The sequence below is a fragment of the Patiria miniata genome, unplaced genomic scaffold (genome assembly GCF_015706575.1).
Source record: "Patiria miniata isolate m_02_andy unplaced genomic scaffold, ASM1570657v1 HiC_scaffold_19, whole genome shotgun sequence".
Classification (NCBI taxonomy): Eukaryota; Metazoa; Echinodermata; class Asteroidea; order Valvatida; family Asterinidae; genus Patiria; species Patiria miniata.
In genome coordinates, this window is record NW_024037057.1 from 7554560 (window position 1) to 7580976 (window position 26417).

The window sequence follows — 26417 nt, forward strand, 5'->3', positions numbered from 1 at the left end:
CAAATTAACTACTGTTTTGGAGAGCATAAGCCACTTCGGCTGAATGGGATTCAACTTAAACCTACTTGTCTTGAAAGTTACACGGTCAAGAGTCGTTAAAGGGCCCATGCAAGGTATTTTTTTCTAGTAATGCAATCCTTGAAAATGCACCTTTGTGTCCGATTTTAAAGATAATTTTCAATGTCCATTTTGCCATTTTCAATGGCATTTTGCCGCCTGTTTTGTTTGTGTACGCATGCGAGTTTCCACACTCATGAGCAAAAGTGTCATTTCAAGCAGAAATCAGAATGTTACAGCTTTTTCAGCCCCCCAAAATGCTAGGATTTTAATTATTTTTATGTCGTGGATGCTCTTTTCGTTGGTTAATCGTTTTGTCAGTACACGGCAGTATATAAGCCAATGAGTAAACGTTTCTCACAAACGTTTTTAAGGAGAAAATCTTTTGGTTCACAAAACCAAATCTGAAGTGTGTTCCTGAAATGACATCACAGCAAAACCGCCCTCAGTTGACCGTAAAAGCATGAACAACCTTTAATGCTTAAAGAAGTGCACTTTTCAAATAAAGTAACCAAAAAAGGATGTCATTTTTGTTTCATTCATTTTAAGAGAAGTAGAAATTTGCACAAAATGTGTTCCAAAGAAAAATTTATCTCATGGAGCCTTTAAACAAACCGGTTGAAGTCACAAAGCAAGCGTACGACTTCTATGATACCAAAGTATTTAAAGCTATAGTCCATCATTTGCAGCCATCCGAAAAGTAACTGGCGTAATTAATGTTGAAAAACATACTTGGTTGAAAGATAGTAAGGGGACTAAACTCCCTGTGAAATTATTCTTTCTGGCAAGCTGTCATTTGAAGTAATCAACGAAAGAACGCCTTTCCAACGGTGCGTCTTAAGACGCACCGTAGGACAATTTAAATTAGTAGTTTGTTTTGTTATTCGGCGAAGCGCGTGCAAGCATTGGCACGACGCACATGCGCGCGCGGTTGCTACAATTCGTCGGATAGTGCGCGACATCGCGTAGCTGCAATCGGCTCAGTGAGAACGCGTCTCGGACGCTGAATTCAGGCCCAATTCAAAACATGATTCAGCAACTTTTGATTTGAAATTGGGATCCTAGAATGCTGTTTTTCTCGGAATATACAGCTGAAGCTGAGCTGAAACTTCAACAGGTTAGTTGTTCAGTATCCTTCATTAGAGTTTGAACCACTTGTGTTGCTTCAAACGAACAAAATGCACAAATTACAAATGATGGACTATATCTTTAATAAAAAGTGTATCGTACTTTTTTTACACAACGGGCTAGTGGCACGTTTTGCTAAATTATTCATCAAAATATTGTGCGGCTGACTGTCACAACGATGGTTGGCCTATCACTCAGAAAACGTTTCGTATAATTAAGTTCGATTTTGGAATTGAATTAAGGGCGGCAAGCACACGGATACAGGGCAAATTTGGTGGGTGCCCGAGACACACTTCAAATGAAACCTCGCAACGGGGCTTTTTGGTTTAAACTGCTGCTTTTGGAAACGGAATTTTTTTTTCGCATTCACTTGACGCCCTTATACGTCTTTTCGTGTTGGACACACTAGCAACCATTGAGATGCAGTTGTCACCCACTTGACATGCTGGCCTCTATCGAATTAGGTTCCAAAATATGCAGTTGGGAGTGGTTTTACGTGCATTCTATTACAGCCTGAAAAGGGACTAATCATTCTTGTGCATACTGCCCTTATCAAGATAGAAAAAAACCCTAAAAAAAACATAAATGCGCTACAGATTTACAATCATAATATTATGTTTCAACGCAAGGAACATAATTTAATAAGACGATATAATTTAATTCTGCCTTGATTATTAAACCTTAGAGCTATAGATATATACTTATTTTTTTCTGAAGTTTCTTTCTTCAATTTCGTGATTCAGTCGATTCGGACATACCATGGACTTTACGAAAAGATTTGAAACATTAACGAAGCGAAACTTTTGAAAAGCTCTCTGCAGTGTATCGTGGGCTTTTTTTTTTGGATCAAGTATTTTTCAATCTTCTCTAATTCAGTCGGGACATGACAAAATTACTTTTCTCCAAGTTTCACGCATTTTATTTATCGTTTTATTTTACCAGGGTAGCCCCATCAGTTCTCTGTGCGCTCTTGTCTCGTGTTTGTGTGTAATCATGGATGAATGTCGGTAGTTTATTTATCAAATATATTTCAGGCAAAAGGAAATGAAATTTCCAAAAATGCGTGGGCCGCACTGCTGTCCGTTGCGACGAAATCATGCCAAGTCCTTTTCATCGCCAGAAACTCTAATTTGATTATAGAATGCATTACGAATAGAACTGGGGCACGCAGCAACAGACGAATTCGTTAATTTCGTTTTTTGTTTCATTCAAGCACCGATAATTTCTAACCGTAGCCCCACTTAGTCTGAGCGACTCCATTGTGGTTCGTATATGCTGCCCCATAAATAATAAAAGTTATTTTGAATAAAAACCTCATTCCTTTCATCTCTTTCTTTGCTTTTATCCATAGCCCTTTCCATCCAATTTTTTTATTTTCTATTTTGTGAGTTTTGGTGAAAGCTATCCCACCACCAAATTGATGCATTTCTGTATTTTTTTTTTAAGTTCGAAACTTCGGGATGGTTTTTGTACCTATTTTGAATGTATATATGAAGTCAAAAATTGCGAATTCTATCCGATGGGTTTTAAGCTAAAAGCTTTTCCTTTTCTCAATATCACATGAGAAATATGATTTAAGCGCTCACTATTAAAATATATCTTCCCGATGACGGTCAGTGTATAATGACTGAAACGTCGAGTTTTATTTTCAATAACGGCTAGTCACTTTTACGTTTCGTACCCGTAAACCATTCAAAGATAAATCAACTGCTGTTTCATGAACAAGTTAACCACAAACATCTGAATATTTTCTACTAAGGATGTTTTGCCTCATAAACATTTATTAACACATTCTGGTAATCGTATTCCCAACGAGCAAAAGATTCATTCGACTGAAACTAGGAGCAACATGTTTTGGGTTAAATTCATTCATTCTAATCGATCGAGTTTCCGAACAAAAACCCAAATCTAATTCCAGTACAAAATTAATATGGATTCCCTAATGACAAAATGTTAGACTTTTCAAAATGAAAGCTGTGGATGATGATTCTTGCTCCTTTTTTTTCTAAGTTTCCCGAAACAGTGATGCATACAGAAGTATGATTGTGTTAAACTTAAAAAGGTTTGGATTCAATTTGAAGACTGGTGGGAAAGCCATTCTCATGTGCGTTTAAACCACTGATCTCTATATAAAGACTGGATAGCGAATAGAGAGCCGCACAATGAATGAATTTGACGCCATATTGGTGAGACCGGTGAGACCGCGGCTGGTGATCTACACAGGACAAGTCGCCGTCTTTAGAGACAGCATGATTTCTTTTGTAACATCGCGGTTCACTTGACTTATATTTTTACCACCACCACTGACTAAGGTTTACGATTTTTTCTAACGACGTGATTTACTTTTTTAATGCCGCAGTTCACTTTTTCGGCGTTTTGGAAATAATAATCACTACGGAAATAATGTCCCTTTTAGAACATCATAATATGTGTACGTGACTAAAATGCGCGTCAACTGTTGATACAACGTGCACGTATATACGCGTAGAACGTTTGTATTATACGAGGCCATCTTTGTGAGACCGGGGGCGAATTGGTAAATATGCAAAGATTACTGTGTGAATGCTGTATGGATATCCGCTATCCAGTCTTTATATAGAGGTCAGTGGTTTAAACCTATGCTATAAATCTATTGCATTTGGGTACAATATTGATCATCCTGACCTGCTTTTGAATCTTTGTATTATTTTATTGAAGAAAATGATCATTAACTTAGATTTAAACATCAAGTGCCTACACACGCTCGGTCTGAGGACTTAGTCGGATTTCGTTACAATGTGGGGAAAAGGATAGCCTTTGTAAATAATCGATTTGAGGCAAATGAAATTGAAGCTTCAAATCATTTATCACCGCTGGACCGTTGATTGGTTGGTCAGAAAGTTAGCCATTCAATCCCCTTGCCACAATGATTTAAGGGCATGAACTAGCTCACTATAGTTAAACTTAATATAGCTGTAAATTCGAGCACACGGTCACTTTTGCTTGAGCAGCCACGCAGTGCGGTCTGGCAAAAAAAGTTTCGTCTTGCTAAAAAAATTATACTGTGCACAAGGTTTTATCTAAATGGCCAATTTTTGAAAATATTGTGAAGATTGATTGATTTGTGGTACAATTTTATTTATATTTTGTTTTGTGTCTATGTAAAAAAAAACCGCTAAATGGCCCTTATTTGGAGGGTAAGTAAAAAAAAAAGTTTCCGAATCGAATGCAGCAGGTTTCAATCGAGAAGTACTTTGCTCGTGTACCCTTTGAATTTCAAAATGTTTTCAAAGGGGAGTTTAGCCTAGTGGTCAGGGCTCGTGACTCATGGTCAAGGGTTCGAATCCATATGCTGGTCATGTGTTGTGCTCTTGGGAAAGCCACTTCACCTCCACTTGCCTCTCTCCACCCAGGAGTAAAAATTGGTACCGGTGTCATATGGAAAGCGAACTTTGAAATGTGGACTCGAACTCCTATATCCTATTATTGGTTTATAAACCCTCTCACGTGACCAGTCACTCTGATTATATTCACTTAGGCATGCGTAATACTACCAACGAGTCCGCTTTTCAAAGAGTCCTAAATTAGGCTATACACCAGTATTATAGCCCGGCAGTACCTGCGATGGACTGGCATCCTATCCAGGAGAGTTAGGTTGGCGAAGCGGTACTTTCCTCGCCTTCCACCGCTGTGACCCAGGCTCGAATCCCGCATGGATCAATATGTGGATTGGGTTTTGAGATCCCCCACCCCAGATTCTGTGGGTTTTCCCCAAAATATCTATCTGGGATTTCCCTCCCATCTCTAACTGTAATTTCTCTTCATTGTCTCCTCTCTAAGTTGGTGTGATGTTTCCCCTGGGATCCAAGGGCGGATCCGGGGGGGGGGGGCCAAAGGGGGCCATGGCCATGCCCCCCCCCCAAAAAAAACCGAAACCAATTTTTTTTTTTTTTTATGTGACGTCGCAATAAAGGTAGGCAATGAGTACACCACCATCTTTTCCTCAAAAAAACATTGGCTAAAGTGGTCAGAAATCGAGAATCTAGAAAAAAATTCGGGGCCCTGAAGCGGGCCCCGAACCCCACGCCGTAAGTTTTTGCCCCACTTTTTGGAGACCCCCCCCCCCAAAAAAAAATTGTGTTCTGGATCCGCCCTTGCTGGGATCCTTTGCCGACTATTATGATACAGATAGGCCTACGTATCCAGGGGGAATAGAAATATACTCAGTCGTCTCATGCTACTGAAACCGGAGATCAACTCCGGCCCGATGGCCCACATTGGCTCGGGATAGACTTACTTCCAATTTCACTCTGAATTACCCCACACGTAATTTTTGTAAACATAATTACACGGTGAGATTTCACGCTTTGGAAAGAAGACAGTAAATGTAGAGTTACAAGTCCATTCTCACTTACCTTTCTGATGGTTTGATGCCTACTCCGACCTACCTTTCCGACACAAAGAATTCCTTCCAACAAATTAATTCGGCTCAACTCCTCTCCAGCCCAATCCAGCTGACAATCGTCTTTGTTCTTATCAGTCTCGGTACAGCTTATACAACTAGGCTTTATAGCGTGCTCCGTCTAGTCGAGGAAAACAGGTTGTCATCAGTCAGAATACGTGCCGTTCGCTGTGGTGCATCAAAAGCGTTTTATATCCTGTCTGCGCCTTTTTATTGAAGTATCTCTATTGCACAGACGTCATGACTCATTACACCATTGCGAGGTTTTGAAGAGAATCGATATGGTTGAGTGAAAATTGCAAAATGCTGCTTCACTCGAAAACGGTGGATTCGGACGTGTTCAATTACAGAACTGAGCCGCAGCGGTTGATACTTGTGTGGTGGGCGGTATTTGGTAGTAAATTAAACATGTGGGCAGTCGGGTAGATAATTGTGGAGGTTTCTTCCTCTCCGTCTACCTCTGTTGATGCCGGCTGATTCCTGCCAGAGTCAATATGTGGATTTGGGTGTTTAGACCCGTTTACATTGGATGTACGAGACTATAGTTTTTCTCCAAATTCTAGCACGTGTGGTCTAGCCATGACTCATGATCGTGAGGTTGTGGGTTCGAGCCCCGCCGTGGTCATGCGTGTTGTGCCCTTGAATAAGGGGCTTTACCTCAATTACTCCTCTCAACCCAGGTGTTAAGAGGGTACCGGCATTATTCAATGCTGGGAAGGTAACAGGCTCGCTGTGGCGGAAGTGTGGCGATCCCCCCACAGCAGCATATGAGTCTGGCCCAGTCGCTAATGAAAGAGAGATGGGCACTCCGTTCCTGTTAACACAGGTTCGCCCCTTTTACCTTTACCTTTTAGTACGAAATCCTCTTTCTTCTCCTCAAATTCTAAGCTTCACTCCAGGGGAGTGCAGTGTATGAAGAATCTGCGCTAAGAACACCGTATGGCCACGTTACCACAGATGAATCGGACACGAAATGAAACCACACCCTGCCCACGTCAAAACATCACCGCATGTTAAATGCGTGCATTACCAAGATCGGCCAGACAATGTTGTTTGAAGCATGTCTCAGTTGCCCGTCACGCGAATCATTATTATACGCGCATGCGCACTAACACACCCGGCGTGGCGAAAAGGCCAGGAAAATGTTGTAACCATGGTAATACACAGCTCCTCGTGCTTGGAGCTTGTTAGTCTCCATATCTCGGCAATGATGGAGCTGATGATATAAATATTTTTAACTATCTGTCCGCGATTTAAAAGCATAATCCATCACGTAATCTGTCACAAACAGTAATAACTTGTCATTTTTCAATAGATATTTGTAAGAAAAAGTGAAGGAAAAACCTTTGAATTCCGAGCCTTCGTTAATAAATTAACCACTTAAAAAAAATCACCACTGTTAAATCACTCAAGACACTCTCGCAGCAGGAATACCTAGGTTGGGGGGGTATGGCTTTTGTTAAAAACAATAATATAAAACTGCTCCCATGGATCTTAAGCCTGGGAACGCGACTATTTTAGCAGGAGATACGGCACGCAATAACAAAGTGTTGTGTACTATATCCTGCTATCACATGCAATCGTGTTATCACACAAAACACCTGCATCCTCCGCTCAACACTTAAAACTGTTGACTCAATTTCCCCACGCTGTTGATATCAGGGGCAATTTGTTGCCGGTGGTCGTGACATTATATATCAGTAACAATTTCATTTCGTTTAAAGTAGGGCTCTGTCGGATGACACGACGCCTTCATTGATTCCGTGGCTTCCTGTGTGTTTTGCTGAAGCAGAGGTGAGTTTAAATTACTTTGCACCGCCAGTTTCGCTAGTGATTCGAGGCTTTTTACTGTACGTGGTTGATGGTGCATTTCAGGAGGTGGTTTCGGATACTCATCATAAAGTCACTCTAAAAAAGTGTCTCCTTGAAATAATCGGAAAGGTTTCCTCATTGTGGTATGACCGTCAGAAGAAGAATCATGTGAAGATGATCAGTTCATACCGACCGAAACATCGAGCGAATCGCTCCGGCTGGAATACGATTATACTATTTCAAGAATAATATTCCCGATAAACCTTGAAACCGAGGGCTATTAATAGGGCTAAACATTCATGTCCCTTTTATAAATAAATGTATCGAAGAAATTTGTTTTTGCTGGTTAACTTTTTTTTTTTTACATGTCGTGTGATTTTAATGAATGAATACTAATTTCACGATTACATATCGAAAAATTACGACATCAATATTTAAGAGACTTTAGCAATTGAACTTTGGTCTTACAACACAAACAAACACACACAGAACAGAATACAGAACCATATCTAAGCTGAACTCTGACTTTTAAAACTTACAGGAAAAAAAGAGAATAACAAATAACAGTGTCGCTTGAAGGCATGGGACATAATCATTGGCTTCTAAATTTCTCAGTGGCAGCACAAATTCTGCACTTTCTTAATCCGATGGAGCTGAGAATCCTTTTCACACTTTTTTTTTGGCAAGAGTTAGGATGTTCCCCAATACCGATGTTCCCCGAAATCCTTAGGGTTAGTGTTAGGGAGTAGGGTTAGGGTTATGGTTATGGTTTAGGGTAAAGATTTCGGGGAACATAGGTATTGGGGAACATAGTATTGAGGAACATAGGTATGCACCCTTCTCGAACGCATAGATCGGCAACTTCCACCGATACGCGTTTATTTGTTTGTTTGTTTGTTCAATGTACTTGACCGCTTAAGTTGTCCTTTTAAATTAGGCCCCATTCCCTGTCAATGACTGCAGTTATGTCTAGGGCTATTCAGTCTCTAGTGCCCCATACACGTGTGGTAGTGCCATCACCACTTGTCAGTTTGTGTAGGCCTTCAACGAACAGGTTCCTTATTTTTTTATTTTTTTTTTTTTATCTTTGGGCCGTCAAGAAACACAACCACAGGAAGAAGTCCTGTAACTCGGATGGCTTCTGATTTTTGTTTGCTCGTCTGTTTAGCTGCTTTCCTACCTGATTTGCTATTCAATCGGAGATAAAACGACAGATGAAAGTACTCCTTACAATCTCTGACAAAGTTTTGCTTATAAAACAAAGTTCACAATTTTACATATCCTTTGAAAAATGTCTAAATGTGTCACCTTCAACATTGACTGATAAACCTTTAAATATTTCAGAATTCCAGAACTGGACTATACAAGTTATTAAAATGCCTAAATAATTCCTACAGTATGTTTATAAACACAGAGTGCAACTATCGTGGTAAGCTAATTACATAATGACAAGTTATTTCAAAACACTATCAAAACAGTACATGTACTTATGTATTAACATGTTAATCTCATGTTGAAAATGCACGTGAAAAAGACACAAACGTTTGTTTTGTCATAATACAATGTTACAAGAAAATCTGACACTTATTTCTGTAGCTTGACTTTTCTTAACAAATATCTGGTATAATAAACTTGTTAAACAGTCATCAGGAAACTTCTAACGGTAGGTTTTTGGCTACAGCTTGCAGCAAATGGGTCAGACCATTAATAACATGTAACACGAATAAAACTACATAAGATTGAACAGTTATTGAGGGCGCTGTTCATACTGTTGAAGTAAGTCCAGTTAAGCACTCGCTGGAACAATGTTGAAGTAGATGTCTACTGCCCCCAAGAGACAAAAATCAACATATATTACGCCATCTTTTCACGTTAGCGTTCCAGATGTGTAGAGCCAGTCGCTGTGTTAGACAAAATGGATGGGGTTTTCTTCTGCTCCAGTGGTGTCTTGGAGATGAGATAAACCTTCGGCTTCTGTTCTTTCTTCAGGGCTTGTTTCGCCTGTTGCTTTCGGCTGACCATGGTCACGATGGTATAGAGATAGGGGTTGAGGGAGGAATTGATGGGCAGGACAAAGACTACCAACCAGGCGTAGACTTCTGGCTGGATCTGAATCACACTGGTCTGGGACAGGATACCAAGAATAATGACAGGCATCCAACACAGGAAATCAGAGCCCACGATGACAGCCATCTTTGACGCCATCTTAATCTCTTCATCCTTGTGCGCTTGGTGGCGCTTCACGCGCCGGATTGACCTCTTGACCTTTACAAAGATGGCGGCGTAGCAAAAGCTGACCAGGAGAAAACAGACGAGGTTGACACCGAGAAACAACACGATGGAGTATAACCATGTGGGTTTGCTGCCCTGGGGATGAGGGATCAAAAAGGTGTCGTTACCAAGCCCGCCACCAAGATCTTCCTCTTTAAAGGTGAAAGTGACTGGCCTGGTGAGTAACGGCAGCCCAATGCAGACATCGGATAATCCGTAGATGTCCGAGTCGCTGGTTACCAGGACCGTGGGAACGAGGCTTGCTACCAGGCATGTGACCCAAATCGAGGCTACAGATACCCAGACTGACTTCCCTTGGAGGCGAAGACGGCTGAACGGATGGACGATACACAGGTAACGATCCACGCTGATCAAGGTGATGAAGAACACGGAGGCCTCCGAGGACAACACTGAAATGACCCCTGCTGCCTTACAGAGGGCGCTGTTCCTCCATTCTGTAGCCGTCAGGTAATACTCCTCTTTCTTGATGGCGTCGACGGTGGCGATGATCACCATATATGCGCCCATCAGTAAATCGGACATGGCCAGGTTCAGCACCAGAAATGAGTGCACGTACTTGCTGCCCTTGCCGCTGTCCTCACGAATCCGCCAGGCGATGACCAACAGGTTGCCAATGAGGGCGCTAAAGCCCAGGATCCACATGAAGACCTGGAGGAGAGTGTTGGGCATTAGCCGGCCGCAGTTGAACAGCGGTGACTGAAGCTGGATGTTGATGCACTGATTGTCATCTGGAAGCAGCGACTTGAAGTCACAGCACAGGCGATGGTCATCAACGTATCTATTTGAATAGATAGACAAAACGAAGTTAGTATACACAGGCTGAAAAAGAGAAAAGATGCTGATTTGTCTAATAAGCGTCATAAGAGGGAGAACAGTCTTGAAAGCTAATCATCCTCTCCTGGATAGAGACATATACAATAACAAGTTAAAATACGTACACAGTTTGAAGTGAGGTGAGGTCTTTAAGTGCTCCATCTTCTACCTTGGTAGCTGACAGTGTCTGGAAGAAACCGTTGGTATCTGCTGGGCTGTTGTCTGGCATTAGTATTCTGTAGGTCAAGCAAAACACGCAGTGAATACATCAGCTATACGTTTTCTTTGGCAATTTGGGCGAGAGAGAGCATCAAACAATAGCTATAGCATCAGATAACAGCATGTTTATTCCAAAGTCTTCAAAATCGTTCCTGGTCTTTATTAAAGATAGGCCTGTAAATAGCCTACTTTTAATTTGTTTGTGAAGACAATTTAAAGGGCGTGCCTGAACATTTGTCTGATCTTCCTTCCCTTTGTGTCATTGTGACTGACTTAGCAGGTCAAGGAGAACCTGGAATATGGGAACATTTTTGAATCGTGTCGACGCTACTTACAGTGTTTCGAGATTTTTTAAGCTTTCAAACGCTCGGTCGCTGATAAGTCGAAGCGGCACCTTACGCATTCCCCTGAAATATAAAGCGCCATAAATGATTAGCAAACGAATACATTGAATCTGTCGCGGACAAAGTGGGAATCTGCACAAAATTGGAATTCCCACTTTGCCTGGGTGGGCAAAGTGGGAATTCCAATACTGCCTGTCAAAGTGGAAATGAATCCAGAACTTTTACACGAATCTATTCGTATAAAAGTTGTAATTCAAAAACGATTCCTACTTTGCCCATGCCCAGTAATAGCGCGATGTGAGAATGGTGCCGATGACCACTTCAGGTACCTCCCGCTTAGGTTGTAGTAGGTAAGAAATAGGCCTAGCTTTCCAAAATAGTGTCTTTTTGATTTCCACTTTGCCCATGGTTTTGCTACAGCGCAATGTGGGAATGCTGCAACAGATACAATTTAGTTAGCGTTTTTGCTGGAATAAATGTTAGATGTACCACTGCATTCCCACTTTGCCGCGCAGTATTGGAATTTCCACTTTGCCCTGGGCAAATTCCGAATTTGCCCAGATTCGCACATTGCGCGTGTCATCAACAAACATCGGAGCCACCAACTACGAATCGATCAGAATACTTTATTGTGTTTTTTTTTGTATTAATTCAGAGAGATTTGTTTTTTATTGGAATGTTATCTATTTTTCAGCTGATCTAATAGTTATCAGAGTATACAAGAAATTCAGTGGTGTACTTACAATACAGTCAACGTAGTCAGTTCGCTGAAAACTCCGCCGTCCAATTCGCCAATCTTGTTTTCAGACAGGTCCCTGGATCGGAGAAAATTTTGAAACTATTTTGCAGGCCTACGGAGTTCAGAATGTGCGATCCGAATACATTTATGTTATTAACAATAAAAAATCAGTGTTAAAACTGACATGATTTGTCATAAAGAACCAGTGTTAAAACTAACATGATATGTTTAAGAGAAGTTAAGGCTCTGTGTCCACATATCGTACTTACAGTGACGTCAAATTCCTCAGCCCTGCAAATGCGCCTAGCTTGATATACGATATGTTGTTCCTTCTTAGAGACCTGCACACAACGACAAAATAGACAAATTTCTGTCAAGCCAAGACTACTTAGTGAAGAAAAATTGGTCGTCTGTAAATGCTTTATTTGTTGCTTATCACCAACAAGTGCTTTTGCAAGGTCTTTGTCCTGAGGGACAAGCAGAAATATTCGTTCTCATTACATTTAAAAGTGTTACGACTGCCAGGAAGTGGCCATTATGAACCAAAGAAGCTTTTCACTGAACAAGCAGTAAGACTAGAAACACTAAAATGTAAATAGGGACTCTTACAGTGTGCGAAGCTTGGGAAATCTCTTGAACAGGCCTTCCTCCAGTGTTGTCGCGTTACCCTCGGTGAGCTCTCTGTCGAGTACGGTAGACAAAGGAAACAAAATGAAATAATAAAAACCGAGCGGAAAAACATCTTCAACAGACCTTGGTTTTTATTTGCTTGGTTTGGTTGGTTTGGTTTGGTTTGGTTTGGTTTGGCTTGGCTTTGTTTGCTTTGGATTGGTTTGGTTTGGTTTGGTTTGGTTTGGTTTGCTTTGCTTTGGCTTGGTTTGGTTTGGTTTGGCTTGGCTTTGTTTGCTTTGGTTTGGTTTGGTTTGGTTTGGTTTGGTTTGACTTGGCTTTGTTTGGTTTGGTTTGGTTTGGTTTGGTTAACTTTGTTTAGTTTGGTTTGGTTTGGTTTGGTTTGGTTTGGCTTGCTTTGCTTTGCTTTGGTTTGGTTAGGGTTAGCTTTGTTTGGTTTTGTTTGGTTAACTTTGTTTGGTTTGGTTTGGTTTTGTTTGGTTTGCTTTGGTTTGGTTTGGCTTGCTTTGCTTTGCTTTAGTTTGGTTTGGTTTGGTTTGGTTTGGTTTGCTTTGGTTTGGTTTGGTTTGGTTTGGTTTGGTTTGCTTTCGTTTGGTTTGGTTTGGCTTGGCTTTGTTTGGTTTGGTTTGGTTTTGTTTGGTTTGCTTTGGTTTGGTTTGCTTTGCTTTGGCTTGGTTTGGTTTGGTTTGGCTTGGCTTTGTTTGCTTTGGTTTGGTTTGGTTTGGTTTGGTTTGGTTTGACTTGGCTTTGTTTGGTTTGGTTTGGTTTGGTTAACTTTGTTTAGTTTGGTTTGGTTTGGTTTGGTTTGCTTTGGTTTGGTTTGGCTTGCTTTGCTTTGCTTTGGTTTGGTTAGGGTTAGCTTTGTTTGGTTTTGTTTGGTTAACTTTGTTTGGTTTGGTTTGGTTTTGTTTGGTTTGCTTTGGTTTGGTTTGGTTTTGTTTGGTTTGCTTTGGTTTGGTTTGGCTTGCTTTGCTTTGCTTTAGTTTGGTTTGGTTTGGTTTGGTTTGGTTTGCTTTGGTTTGGTTTGGTTTGGTTTGGTTTGGTTTGCTTTCGTTTGGTTTGGTTTGGCTTGGCTTTGTTTGGTTTGGTTTAGTTTGGTTAGGGTTAGCTTTGTTTGGTTTGGTTTGGTTTTGTTTGGTTTGGTTTGGTTTGGTTTGGTTTGGTTTGGTTTGGTTTGGTTTGCTTTGGTTTGGTTGGTTTGGCTTGGCTTTGTTTGGTTTGGATATGTTTGGTTTGGTTTGGTTTGGTTTGGTTTTGTTTGGTTTGGTTTGGTTTGGTTTGGCTTGGTTTCGTTTGCTTTGGCTTAGTTGGTTTGGCTTGGCTTTGTTTGGTTTGCTTTGGTTAGGGTTAGCTTTGTTTGCTTTGGATTGGTTTGGTTTGGTTTGGTTTGGTTTGCTTTCGTTTGGTTTGGTTTGGCTTGGCTTTGTTTGGTTTGGTTTGGTTAGGGTTAGCTTTGTTTGGTTTGGTTTGGTTTGGTTTGGTTTGACTTGGCTTTGTTTGGTTTGGTTTGGTTAGGGTTAGCTTTGTTTGGTTTGGTTTGGTTTGGTTTGGTTTGACTTGGCTTTGTTTGGTTTGGTTTGGTAAGGGTTAGCTTTGTTTGGTTTGGTTTGGTTTGGTTTGGTTTGACTTGGCTTTGTTTGGTTTGGTTTGCTTTGGTTTGGTTGGTTTGGCTTGGCTTTGTTTGGTTTGGTTTGGTTAGGGTTTGCTTTGGTTTGGTTTGGTTTGGTTTGGTTTGGTTTGGTTTGGTTTGGTTTGGTTTTGTTTGGTTTGCTTTGGTTTGGTTTGGCTTGCTTTGCTTTGCTTTAGTTTGGTTTGGTTTGGTTTGGTTTGGTTTGCTTTGGTTTGGTTTGGTTTGGTTTGGTTAGGGTTAGCTTTGTTTGGTTTTGTTTGGTTAACTTTGTTTGGTTTGGTTTGGTTTTGTTTGCTTTGCTTTGGTTTGGTTTGGCTTGCTTTGCTTTGCTTTAGTTTGGTTTGGTTTGGTTTGGATTGGTTTGCTTTGGTTTGGTTTGGTTTGGTTTGGTTTGGTTTGCTTTCGTTTGGTTTGGTTTGGCTTGGCTTTGTTTGGTTTGGTTTGGTTTGGTTAGGGTTAGCTTTGTTTGGTTTGGTTTGGTTTTGTTTGGTTTGCTTTGGTTTGGTTTGCTTTGCTTTGGCTTGGTTTGGTTTGGTTTGGCTTGGCTTTGTTTGCTTTGGTTTGGTTAGGGTTAGCTTTGTTTGCTTTGGATTGGTTTGGTTTGGTTTGGTTTGGTTTGCTTTCGTTTGGTTTGGTTTGGCTTGGCTTTGTTTGGTTTGGTTTGGTTAGGGTTAGCTTTGTTTGGTTTGGTTTGGTTTGGTTTGGTTTGGTTTGGTTTGGTTTGGTTTGACTTGGCTTTGTTTGGTTTGCTTTGGTTTGGCTTGGTTTGGTTTGCTTTGGTTTTGTTTGGTTTGGTTTGGTTTGCTTTGGTTTGCTTTGGTTTGGTTTGGTCTGGTTTGCTTTCGTTTGGTTTGGTTTGGTTTGGTCTGGTTTTTGTTTGGTTTGGTTTGCTTGGGTTTGGTTTGGTTTGCTTTGCTTTGGTTTGGTTTGGTTTGCTTTGCTTTGGTTAGGGTTAGCTTTGTTTGGTTTGGTTTGGTTTGCTTTGGTTTGTTTTGGATTGGTTTGGCTTGGTTTGGCTTGGTTTGATTTGGTTTGGTTTGTTTGTTTGTTTGTGGGGTGTTGGGGTGTTTGTTTGTTTGTTTGTTTGTTTGGTTTTTGCTTGTTTGTTGGGGTGTTTGTTTGTTTGTTTGTTGGGTTGTTTGTTTGTTTTTTTCTTCGTTCAGTTTCTTTACATTGATATAGTGTTTTTATATATATATATATATATATATATATATATATATATAAATATTTTTTGCATTGCATTCTATTTATTTTCTGTGTAGACATTTCGAGCATGGATAGGCAGGCCTTAGGGCAACAGTGTTTAAGTACACTTTTGATTACCCTGGTCGGTTTGAAATGTTATATTGTTCTTGTTTTCCGTCCCTCTATCTCCTCTCCCCTGTCAAACTGTCCACCCTCCCTTCCCTCCCTCCCCCCCCTCCAACCCATTCCTACTCGCATCAGTCTTTAGTCTTATCTGGTCATACTTTTCAATTTCTATTTTTTGTTTACTTTCTGATTTTTATTTGCTTTGTCATTGTACTTTTGTAAATAATAACCGAAAATATAGAAAGCATCAGTTTTTTTTTCGAACCGGGGTTTGAAAAAGCATTGACTACAGTATGCCTGACATGAATGTATGAGATTTCAAGGCATATACAACAAGGCACTCACAGCATGGAAGTGATGGCAGCTATGTGGTTCAGAGTAGCCAAGTTCCAGCCTTGGTTGCATTTGACTTGGAGCTTTGTCTCGATGAGGGCGCCCGAGCATTCCTCGGGACGACCTCGCACATCTGGACGAAATGGATGAAAATTGTTTTAAAAAGTAAAATAGGGGAGCGAGTCCGTGGCAATTTACACCGCTGATGTACATTGCATGTATGTTTTAATGACTAACCAGTTTTTAATGTCCTATAATATGTATTGTTTAAATGTTTAATGCAGGGCCCCAGGGAGAACAGTTCTTAGCTGACTAATGTGACTACCCTAGTAAAATAAAACGATAAATAAAAACATGTTCTGCAAGCGTTGTTGTTGTCGTCGCCCAAGTAACCCGCACGAGCGTGCTGCGAATCATGTGATACAGCAACAATGCCTTTAGTCTGAAGAATTCAAAGGTACATCCCGAAAAATATAAATTAAAATATAAATATAAACATAATTTTGACATTGAAATTATTTGGTGGAGTATGAACTCACCGCACATTTGTTCGTCATCACCGAACTCGCAGTCGGATGTCCCGTCGCAGATGGACTCAAGTAGAACACACTGGTGTTTGCCTGCGCATAGGTATTGGTCCAAGCCGCAACTGATATTACCTGTCGGAGACAGCCGAGATGTCGGAGATAGCAAGAAATGCAAAGTTATACGTTCAATAGATGTTTGTACGATGAGTCAGGTAGGACTTTTACTATCTGCTGGTTGGCGAATCTTACAAAGAAACTTCCCCCAGAAAAAAAATGGATGTGTTTGCCACGAGTATTTTGGTCTAGCACGTCTAACGTATACGACGTTGTTGCCACACCATCCAGCTCCCTATAATACAGGTGCCTAACGGACCAAAAAGCTTCTAATATTAAGATACGAATCTTTCCAGATTTAAGCGGGTTCCTGCGCTAATTTAGTTGAGTCATATACTAATGTAGTACCTCAATTCGTATGTTGACCATAAGTTGTCGTGGTAAACCTTGGCCACACTTTTCATCATCAACATTATTTTTTGTTCATCATCAGCTGCATTATTGTTCATCATCAGTAATACGTTTTGGAGTGTTTATTGAGATTAAGTTGAAGTATTTCACTATTAAAAGTCTGAACGAAACAAATTTGCCAAATCAGCAAAACAAACCAAATAAATCATTTTTTACGTGCCAACCGTGACTTCAGAGGACAGTGAAATCGTAGCATAGGACCTACATACACTGGATACCTCTCCATTAACCCTTGCAATTTTTTTTTAACATTGCATTTAACACTCCTTAGGCCTTTTACAAAAAAAACAAACGTGACACACAGACATCAGATAGTGTAGGATCTTTTAATATAGGAAAGGCAGCTAGGCCAATCAATGCCCTCTGAAAGCCACACAGTAAAAACTAAATATAACAGTGCTCTCCGGATATGGAGCGGGGATTTCAGTGCGATGCGCCTGGCCTTCAGTAGGGCAGTTATGGCTGTGACGCCTGATGGCCAGTCGGACAAGCTTAAATGAAACTCGGCCTGAAATTGTTGCGTTGGTCTAGACATCAAAATTTCCCCAAGATTTATTCGGTCCGTACGGACTTTCAATTTGCTGCAACATCGAAACTCCATAGTGCATACCACACTTGTCATGCTCGTCACTTCTGTCGTAACAATCGATAAAGCCGTCACAGAACGCATCGGGTTGCAGGCAGAGCACGGAGCCTTCTGGCAGCTCACACCGTGGATTGCAGTCGGCAACAGCATGCTTGTCTGCAAAGAAGCGGCTGTTAGAAACCGTTTTTAAGTCTGAGTACACACTGTTCAACAAAGCGCATTCAGCAAGCCGCATTACAAGGCAGAGTGCCACATGCAGTACTGGTAAAGCTAAAGCACGTTGTCACTCCCCAAAACACGTTAAATAACTCATACGATCGTGTCTAATGAAAAACCACTTTTTCGATGACTGTGTGGAAGTACAGAATGTTGTTTTACCTCTACTATCAAAGAGTAATTTTGGTGTACTATTTAAAAGACAATTCTTCAATAAGTGTAGCATCCGCATGATGCTCTTTTAGCGCTTTTTATTTGGACACTTTTTGAACAGCCAAATGCTCTCGTCATGTAAATATGCAGAAAAGGGACCTCATCGCATAAAGAAAAATGAAATCCTATTTTAATCGTAAAGATCGATTTGTTAGACTGTTTTGCTAGCTAAAGTTAAGGAGGTTCAACTGCCAATTCTTCTTTATAGAGTTCGTTTGTCACTTAAACATGATTCCTTGATTAGTCTGTTACCGACTGCCTTCAAAGTAACGTGGAAGCCTTCAGCCGAGCCAAAAATATCGGTCTGGAGTCGAAGCCACGCCCGATCGCTTTCGAAATGCACCCTGAGAATCTTGGTGGTCCCCGTTAGACTGGCTACCAGGCCCTCGCTGCTGTCATTGCCGACCCCCAGGTGTAGGTAGTCGTAATTCTGCTCAAGATGGAAGGCGAGGATGTCCAGTTTGATCTTCTGGTACCGACTTGTGCCGGTCAGTAGGAGCCAGACGCAGGTGCTCTTGTGTGGATAGGCCCCGATGTGAAAGAGCGGGGAGGTCAGGTCGTAGAAGTCGTTCCATGGAACGTCGATCAGTGTCTCCCCGCATGTGCCTTGAAGAAATATGAGAGCAAGTGCACACAGAAAGCTATAATAAGGCATTTTGTGGTAAGCTGTATTTCAAAATGTAGTCAATGCGTGTGAAATACCGCAGATATTTCCAGCAAGATGCACTAGGTTGCTCAAGAGGACTGTTTTCTATCGACTGCAATCTACTGATCCGTCAACACAGAATAACACTATAGTACAGGTTTTTTTCGTACTCCTGGAATGATACATTACTCCTCAAAGTTCATTGGAGAATCGACACTTGTTTTTTCTTACCTACAGAGGAGCTTTCGTCTATTCCGTCTGGACAGTCGGCTTTACCGTCGCCAACTTGGCTCTCAAGAATGCAGAACAACACATCAGTGTCATTACAGGCGACTTCTCCCTCGCTACAAGAAGCTAAATCTTCAGAATTTTAGGTGTATGTATACACATTTGGTTACAGTGAAAAAAAAAACCCAACAAACAAACAAAAACAAGTTAATGAATTGCTACATTATTCATTCAAAAAATCGAGAATATTGATTGCAAAATTATAACAACGTTGTGCTTTATACATAGCGCTTTATAAAACTCAAAGCGCTCCAAAAATTATTGCTGCTGTTCATCAGGCCTTGATGAGTCCAGTTTTGTAGAAGCTCGCGATCAGCAAGATTCTGGTCGCTACCTGCACAGGTACCCATTTTTACTTCTGGGTGGAGAGAGGCAATTGTAGTAAATTTGAAGTATCTGGCCTAAGAACACATGCACCATGTTCCCCGCCAGGGTTGGAACCCACGTACCACGACACTTGAGTCGAACACCGTCACCATTGGACCACAGCGCCAGAAATCACGCTTTCCTAAAATTCAACTCACCTGACTGCACCTGTTGTACAGTGAAATTTACCCCTGGATACTCGTAGATGAAGTCCGAAATAAACAAGAGCGCCACGTATTCTTTTACAGCTACCCTCTGGGGATAACGCTCGCCTGAGACGCCAGCCACCCACATAATCCCGTTAAACATGAACAGCCCGTCCGCGAACTCTTCAGTGTGGGAGTCGTGGAACACGACCACAACGTCATAGCCTGGATCCGAATACAGGAGCCAGTAGCACATCGAATTAGGTGGGTAGGAGCTGGGGTACCCGATCGAAGTGATTGAACGCGGGCCGGATGTAATGTCATTGTGGAGTTGACCACAAGGTGCTGTACCAAAAAAGAGAAATGGTATGAAAACCGACGATAGACTTGCTTCTCAATTTCGGAGTTGTGCTTATTTTGTAAGAGTGCGATGGTGCATGGGAACAAACTATTATTTTTTTTTTCAAATTTACTTGCCCTTTATTTTTTGTCAATTGCGCATAGTTGCAGCGGAAAAGCGTACGCGTTTTGGTTCTCATATTTTGTTATTGGCTTTTTCGTAGACATCCCAAACACCTTTGTTTTTTTTATGATTTTTTGGGGGCTTTTCTGTAACAATGCGGAACATACTTTGCTTTTCTTGGTGTGTAGGCTAGTCCGAGGTGTGTTATAAATTATAACGCAATTATAGATTTTCTTATGGCTTTTAATTTTTTTTCCTGAAGCCGAATTTCATCAATAGAGCATGCTAAATTTAAAAGCATTTTTTTTAATAATGTATTGTTGTGTTCGCCCAAAAATGTGACAAATACCGTGCGAAGTCATGATGGCGTCACAAAAAGGTATCGTTGTTGCAAGGGAAGGTCCGATCGTCAAGAAACTCGGCGGATAGGTAGACTACCTTGTATGTTATTGATATGCACCTTTTAAAAATGGCGTCATTATGACGCCATCAGCTAATGTTTATGCATGTTTTAACATTTAACGTTTAGTTCCACTCATACAATTCGACATTTTGGTTCATAACATCGACTCCAAACATGGGTCACACAGCAAATACTGCCGAGGTTTTGACCAATGACATCACGATGACGTTATTATTGGTCACGTGACGCCCTCTTAAAGATGCACATTTTAAAGTCCTACATCTAGAGAATTACCAGTTCGATTGGATTAAAATTGGGTATATCTATTGACAGGAATTCTCCTTGCATCACTCTGGACGTCGTCTCTTACCGCAGTTGATCTCGTCGGAGTGATCCTTGCAGCTATATATTCGGTCGCACAAATCGAAACTGGTAAGACATAATGGTGAATTGCCACACTTGAACTGTCCACTTCCACACAGACCTGTAAGGAAACGACAAAGGTTTCAAGTTGTAAATGCATAGTTCGTATAGATTTGTGGCTAGCAAATAGGTCCTGTTCCATCTTTTTAGAAGGCAATAAGATCGTTTGGCTGTAATATGCATAAGTGAACATTAATATATTCATTGTACTGAATTTATGTAACCTTTTGTATTACGCATTAGATTTATGGCGATATGGATAGGCTCTCTGGGCACAAATCAATGCAGTTAGTCACTCGGGTAGAAAGATGACCATAGCCTGGCTCCTCTTGTAAAGTATGTTATCAGCCGCCGACAAGAGATAACAAGTAAACGAGCCGACTTACCACAGTCGAACTCATCCTCGAATTCCGGACAGTCCGGCTTCCCGTCGCAAACTTTGCTTTGGTTGATACAGAGAGTCCCGGATAAGCAGGAATACTCTTTTTCACCACATTCTGGATTGAAGATGAGCAAAATGCAAACAGTAAGTCTTTGCTGGTGTTACAAGGCTTTTGACGCAATCATAATTGTTATATCGTGTGCTTGGATGCTGTAATTTCATTGGTCTAAGACGGCAACGTGTCTGGACAATACAAATGCATGCCACACACTGAGATGAGGGGCATATCCATTGATTTCCATTATTCACACATATTGAGATCAATGACGATATCGCACTGCGTTCATTGTGTGCGTTACGCGCGTGCGCAATGAAAAATGCAACGTCAAAACGCTCAGTCTCATGTCGGCAGGACGACATCAAAACCTGCAGTTATCAAGGGTTACATCGCAGTGATTTAATTTATTTTTGTTGGCAAGGACGTTGATCACGACGATTGTGCCGTTGGGCGCCCTGATCAGCTAGAAACAGTCTCTTTGGTCTGGAAAATTCGAAGTTAAAATGTGCCAAGCATTCGAGCAAGTCAGGATACCAGATGTTACTCGACTTTAAATCGCCAATGGCTTTCGCTTGAATACCTTTTTCGTCATACTCTGTAATGTTCAGTCTTAAGTAGCGGCGACCAGGGGTATTGAAATCTAGTGACGACTTATCTAGCCATATCCAGAAGTGAGGCCCCTCGAAGCTGATTGTGCCCAGATACGTCACTTGGGTAAAGGCATGAGTTGCAGTTGTCGTGGAAGGCTCGTGCCCAGTACCGAAATACAGTCCGGCATACACGAAGAGATCCCAATCATCGTAATATTCGTAAATGGGCAATTCCAGGATTTCCACCCGGATCCTGGTATGGTTGGTAGAAGCGGACACCAGCCAGATGCACTCCACTGAGGTGTCGATCGTCTGGCTGAGGCTGAATGTTTCATTTGGGGTAAGGCTGATGTGTAAACCGCCGCATCGACCTGGAAAGTGCATGAGAGCAACTGTTAACATAATGAAGACTTCTTGAAGAGTATAGTGAGTCGAGTCATGGCGCCAGGACCACTGAGTCACCTGTAATAGCCGAGGCTACCAAGTATTGCTGACAATTAAAGGAGCAATTGCTATGTACAGCAGTTTTTGTATTTCTTCCGCCCTACACTTGTGCCTCCTTGAATCAACAGTTACTGTTTCCGAACTCGTATAATTCGAAGCTTCTTTCTCGAAGTTTACCAGCTATTACGTGATTTCGCTACTTCTCCAAACACTGTCAGTGTCCAAAAGCGAAGGCAAGAATCAGTTTTTGTTTCAACGATTTGAGGGAAATGGGCTCAGGCATCTTCAGATAAATTTTAAATAACATTCAAGTGCAGCAACTTGACATAGTTCGACGCCCCAAACGTGAGGAAAGGAAACCACCTTGCTGTCTTAATTTGTCGTACTTACCGCAGTCGAACTCGTCCCAGGCATACGAGCATTCCCCGATCCCACTGCAAACATGCTCCGAGTTCACGCAAAATCCGTCCGAAGGACACAAGAACGCTTCTTGTCCGGAGCAAGGAGGAGCTATATCATAAAAAAGAGCTATTTTGTAAAAATTTGTAAGCAAGAAGTTGTCAGCAAGAATTATTTACACTAGTTGGCGTTCGTGTAAAATTACAATATTACGGTGTACAGCGATATTTAAAATCTATGAAACCACGAACTCATTGGCAGTATCGCACAGACGTATTGAAGATCATTAGGAAAATGACGTGTGGTCAGGGTACAAGATACCAGGTTTCACAGTAGTCCAAATTAGTTTGATACTCTCCCCGGATAATGTGCAATTACCAAATATCTGACTTAAACCGGACTGGGTCCATTTATCTCAAACAGAGCGGTTCATTTTACTTCCTTTGTTCGATTTTATGAAGCTGTTTAACAGAAAATATTGTTCATCAAATTGATACACCAGGCCAAAATAAGCCAATCACAAATCATAAATATTTTCACAGCTATTTCCCGCGCCTTACAAACTTCTCTGGCCCTTAGTGTGATGCAAAATATTTTCCTTCTTATATTGTTACCGCATCCATATTCGTCCTCCATCACTTGGCAATCCGGTGCACCATCGCATCGTCTGGTTGCCGCCACGCACTGCTGGTTGTGACACTGAAATTCGGTTGGTTTACACTCTAGATAAAAGAGCAAGGGTAAATGTCTCCATACAGTACATGTAGCAATATATATATACAATGAATTGCCGCTACCACTTACCACTTATTCGTCTAAAATTGTGTCTCTAAATTTAAGCCCTCCGTGTTTTTCGCTCTGAGTAATATGCTCACGATGAGTAATACGCTAACAATGAGTTACCTTGCTTTAAATACGCAGTCAGTCTGATCTCAAAAACAGCCCTTCTGTAGTGAATAACTGGAGATATGTCGGTCAGCAGCCAGAGATTGGTCTCGTTTGTGTACATGATCTGCAGTTCTCCAGCACCCAGACTGAACAATGCCTTTGAAGCTTCCCTGACCCCCTCCTCGCAGACGGCTCCCAGAGAAATGGCGGGGCCGACATTGTTGTTGGCAAGGACGTTGATCTCGACGATTGTGCCGTTAGGAGCCCGGATCAGCCAGAGACAGTCGGTGTGTTGCGGATTCAGTTGGTTAGAAGATGTAGGCCTCCACGACGTGGCATAGACTATGACGTGTGGGACGCCTGGTGTCAGCGGTGGGATCGTCGTGTTCCCACACATCTCTTCTCAAAGTGAGATAAGAAAACATTCACATTTCAAAACCTTCTATACCAAATAGGCTGCTGCACTCATTGCTGATGTTCAGGTGGGTCGACTCTCGTCAACAACACCCACTTTCAAAATATAACATTTACCGATTTCAATTGAACTTACCACAGTCCACCTGGTCCGAGAAGTCGCCGCAGTCTACGTGGGAATCGCAATAGGCCGAGGCAGGCAGACACACCGAGGAGTGAGAACACAGGACGGTATTTGTGTCACAAATACCTGATTGAGGCATAGACAGAAAACAGGGAACAAAAAGGCAAAATAGTCAAGAGCAATACGGGACGCACAAGCGAGGCTGAATGTACCCTCAATGTACAGATGGTTTTCGTAGAGTAAGTAAAGGATATCTGGTTCCTCTGATTTGGTTTAACAACTTGAGAGTGCCCTGACCTCTCAAAAGCACCCGAACGTACCTGGGTTTTCCCGCTGGGTGAACATCAACTCGAATTGGACACATGATGGAGAGACTCGTGCCTGCGCCGTGACCTCCACCCAGGCCAAACTGCTATTGACAAAATAGACCCTTCCGTCGTCCAGCTGCGGCACCTGATGCAGTCTGATCCTGGACAGGGCAGTGGAGTCAGACGGCTCATTACCCTCGCCTATCTTCACCTCGTCTTGGTTTTCAGGGTCGAAGCCGAAGGAGGTCTGCCTGGGATGGTGCTTCAGGATCTGGAGATAGATGGAGGATCCAGGTTCGCTGGTGACGAGCCAGGTGCAAGCTAGGCTGGCCAGGCAAGCGCTGGAGGCCGGCGGGGCCTGTACGGTGACATCCGGTGATCTCGCGTTGAGTTGAATGCTGACATCGCCGCAATCGTAGGCATCTTTGAGTGGAATTGGAAACCATAATTGAGGATCTCTTTTCAAGCAAACAATCGTGAGGTTGACAGATAGGCCTTAATCAAGAGTGCAATCTTGAGCAGTGGCGTAGCTGGGATGGGGTCGGGGTGGATAGTGACCAGCTAGAGATTTTAAAAGCGAACTCGGGATGTACACTGATAGAAGCAAAATCGGTCGATGAAAATGGATTAACGGGGGATCGATTTTGCAATGGGCAAACAAAACCTTGGCTGCTCACCTGATCTTCACAGATGAGAACCAATGCAGGCCTATTTATGGTAATGATGTGTTTTGCAACTGCTAGCTAGTTAAAGCCTGATCATTGAAAAGTAGTACAGACCATTATGGATTTGGCCACGAGTCCCGCCCCCTCTGATTCATGCACATTTCTTACAGTGTTTCTGACCGAGTTCAACATCTTACAACGATCACTTGACCATACGGCGTGAAAGCGATCAGTGCGCATTGTTTAATAGACAGAGAGAGGGTTCGGTTGCCTCGGACAATTCATGCTCCATCGGTTTTAAACAAGTAGCTTTAAAACTGACTAGGGGCCTTGACGCTGATAATGGCCGGCCCTAGAGAAACCAGGTTCCTAGCTGCTTTAAAAAAATGGAAATGGAAATCTGACTCCTTTACCCTTTTATTGGTTAAACCCTCTCACGTGACCGGTCACCTGCTAATTATTTTCGCTTAGGCATGCGCGATATTACCAATGAGTCCGTATTTCATGAAAACCTAAATTCACGCTATACGCCGGCCAAGCACATATTTATTCCCATTCATAAATACATTTTGTTCGAAAAGTCAAGACAAGTACTTTTCCTCGATAACCAGAGCTCGCCATTTTGAATTCACTCACCCGTGATTCCGTAGTTTAGTGAGGGAACGGTCCAGAAAGTTGCCTGTAACACGACTAGCGTGCTCACGAAGAACATGGTGACGAAAGCTCTTTTTCGGCCTCCTCCGCTGAACGGAGAGTACAAGTCCGAGTAGATTATCCTCGTGATAAATCAAACTGCTGACGGGAAAAATGGCATTCATCTGTATTAATTGTTTACAGATAAAACAATGGAACGTCGCTATACCGATCAACGCTATACCGAACATTCGGCTATACCGAATATCATCCTTGGCTCCCGATTTTTGTGTACAAAACGTACCGAAAAGTTTTGTTGAAAAATGTCAACAGAAGAGAGACAAGTGGCTATTATTATTAGCCCAAGGAATAGAGGGGGAAAGCCACCTATTGCTGTAGGTAGTAAGCTAAAAAAAAAAACCTGTGTAATTACATAATTCAATAGTCGGCACGTGTTCAAAGTCATCTTTCAGTATAAACTACCAGGCGTGTAGGGTGAAGTTCTGAAGGGCGCTATTTATTGAAAAGTGAGTACCGGAGCACCGGCAGCTTAAAATCAATACACCGAACGATCGCTATTACGAACAATTTCTGTGGATCCGGCGATGTTCGTTATAGCGGCGTTCCACTTGTAAGTGCAACTAATATTTTTGAGAGCATAATTTGCCACTTCGGCTGAATGGCGCCATCAAACTCAAACTATTATGTCTTGAAAGTCATTTGGTCAAGTCTCTCCACACAAACCGGTTGACACCAAGAAGCAAGGTAACGGCTTGTTCACCGAACTCTTGTCAGTATTGTTTTTTTTCTAATCAAGTATTTTAAGCACAACAATTGAAACATTTGTAAAAGTGTGTGCCTAGCCTCATGTGCGTGCCTGTTGCGGCGAAATTATTCCCACTCCAATACATCGCGAGCGACTCTAATTCGATTAGTCGGTGCATTAACACGGAACTGG

The 26417-nt window shown here is 41.8% G+C and overlaps 1 protein-coding gene across 1 annotated transcript; it reads right to left on the minus strand.

Moving 5' to 3' along the window:
* Positions 1-9310: 9310 nt before the first annotated feature.
* Positions 9311-25538, minus strand: LOC119725370. Its single transcript, XM_038196775.1, has 21 exons — positions 25463-25538; positions 24174-24584; positions 23866-23979; positions 23331-23714; positions 23042-23149; positions 22419-22538; positions 21575-21955; positions 20941-21051; positions 20502-20615; positions 19278-19610; positions 18697-18819; positions 18072-18425; positions 17418-17546; positions 16292-16411; positions 15765-15885; positions 12455-12526; positions 12115-12186; positions 11850-11921; positions 11098-11169; positions 10669-10779; positions 9311-10508 (listed from the first exon to the last, which is right to left on the minus strand). Exons 1-21 carry the CDS (start codon positions 25536-25538, stop codon positions 9311-9313), a joined length of 4596 nt encoding a protein of 1531 aa, XP_038052703.1.
* Between the last annotated feature and the right edge of the window lie 879 nt (positions 25539-26417).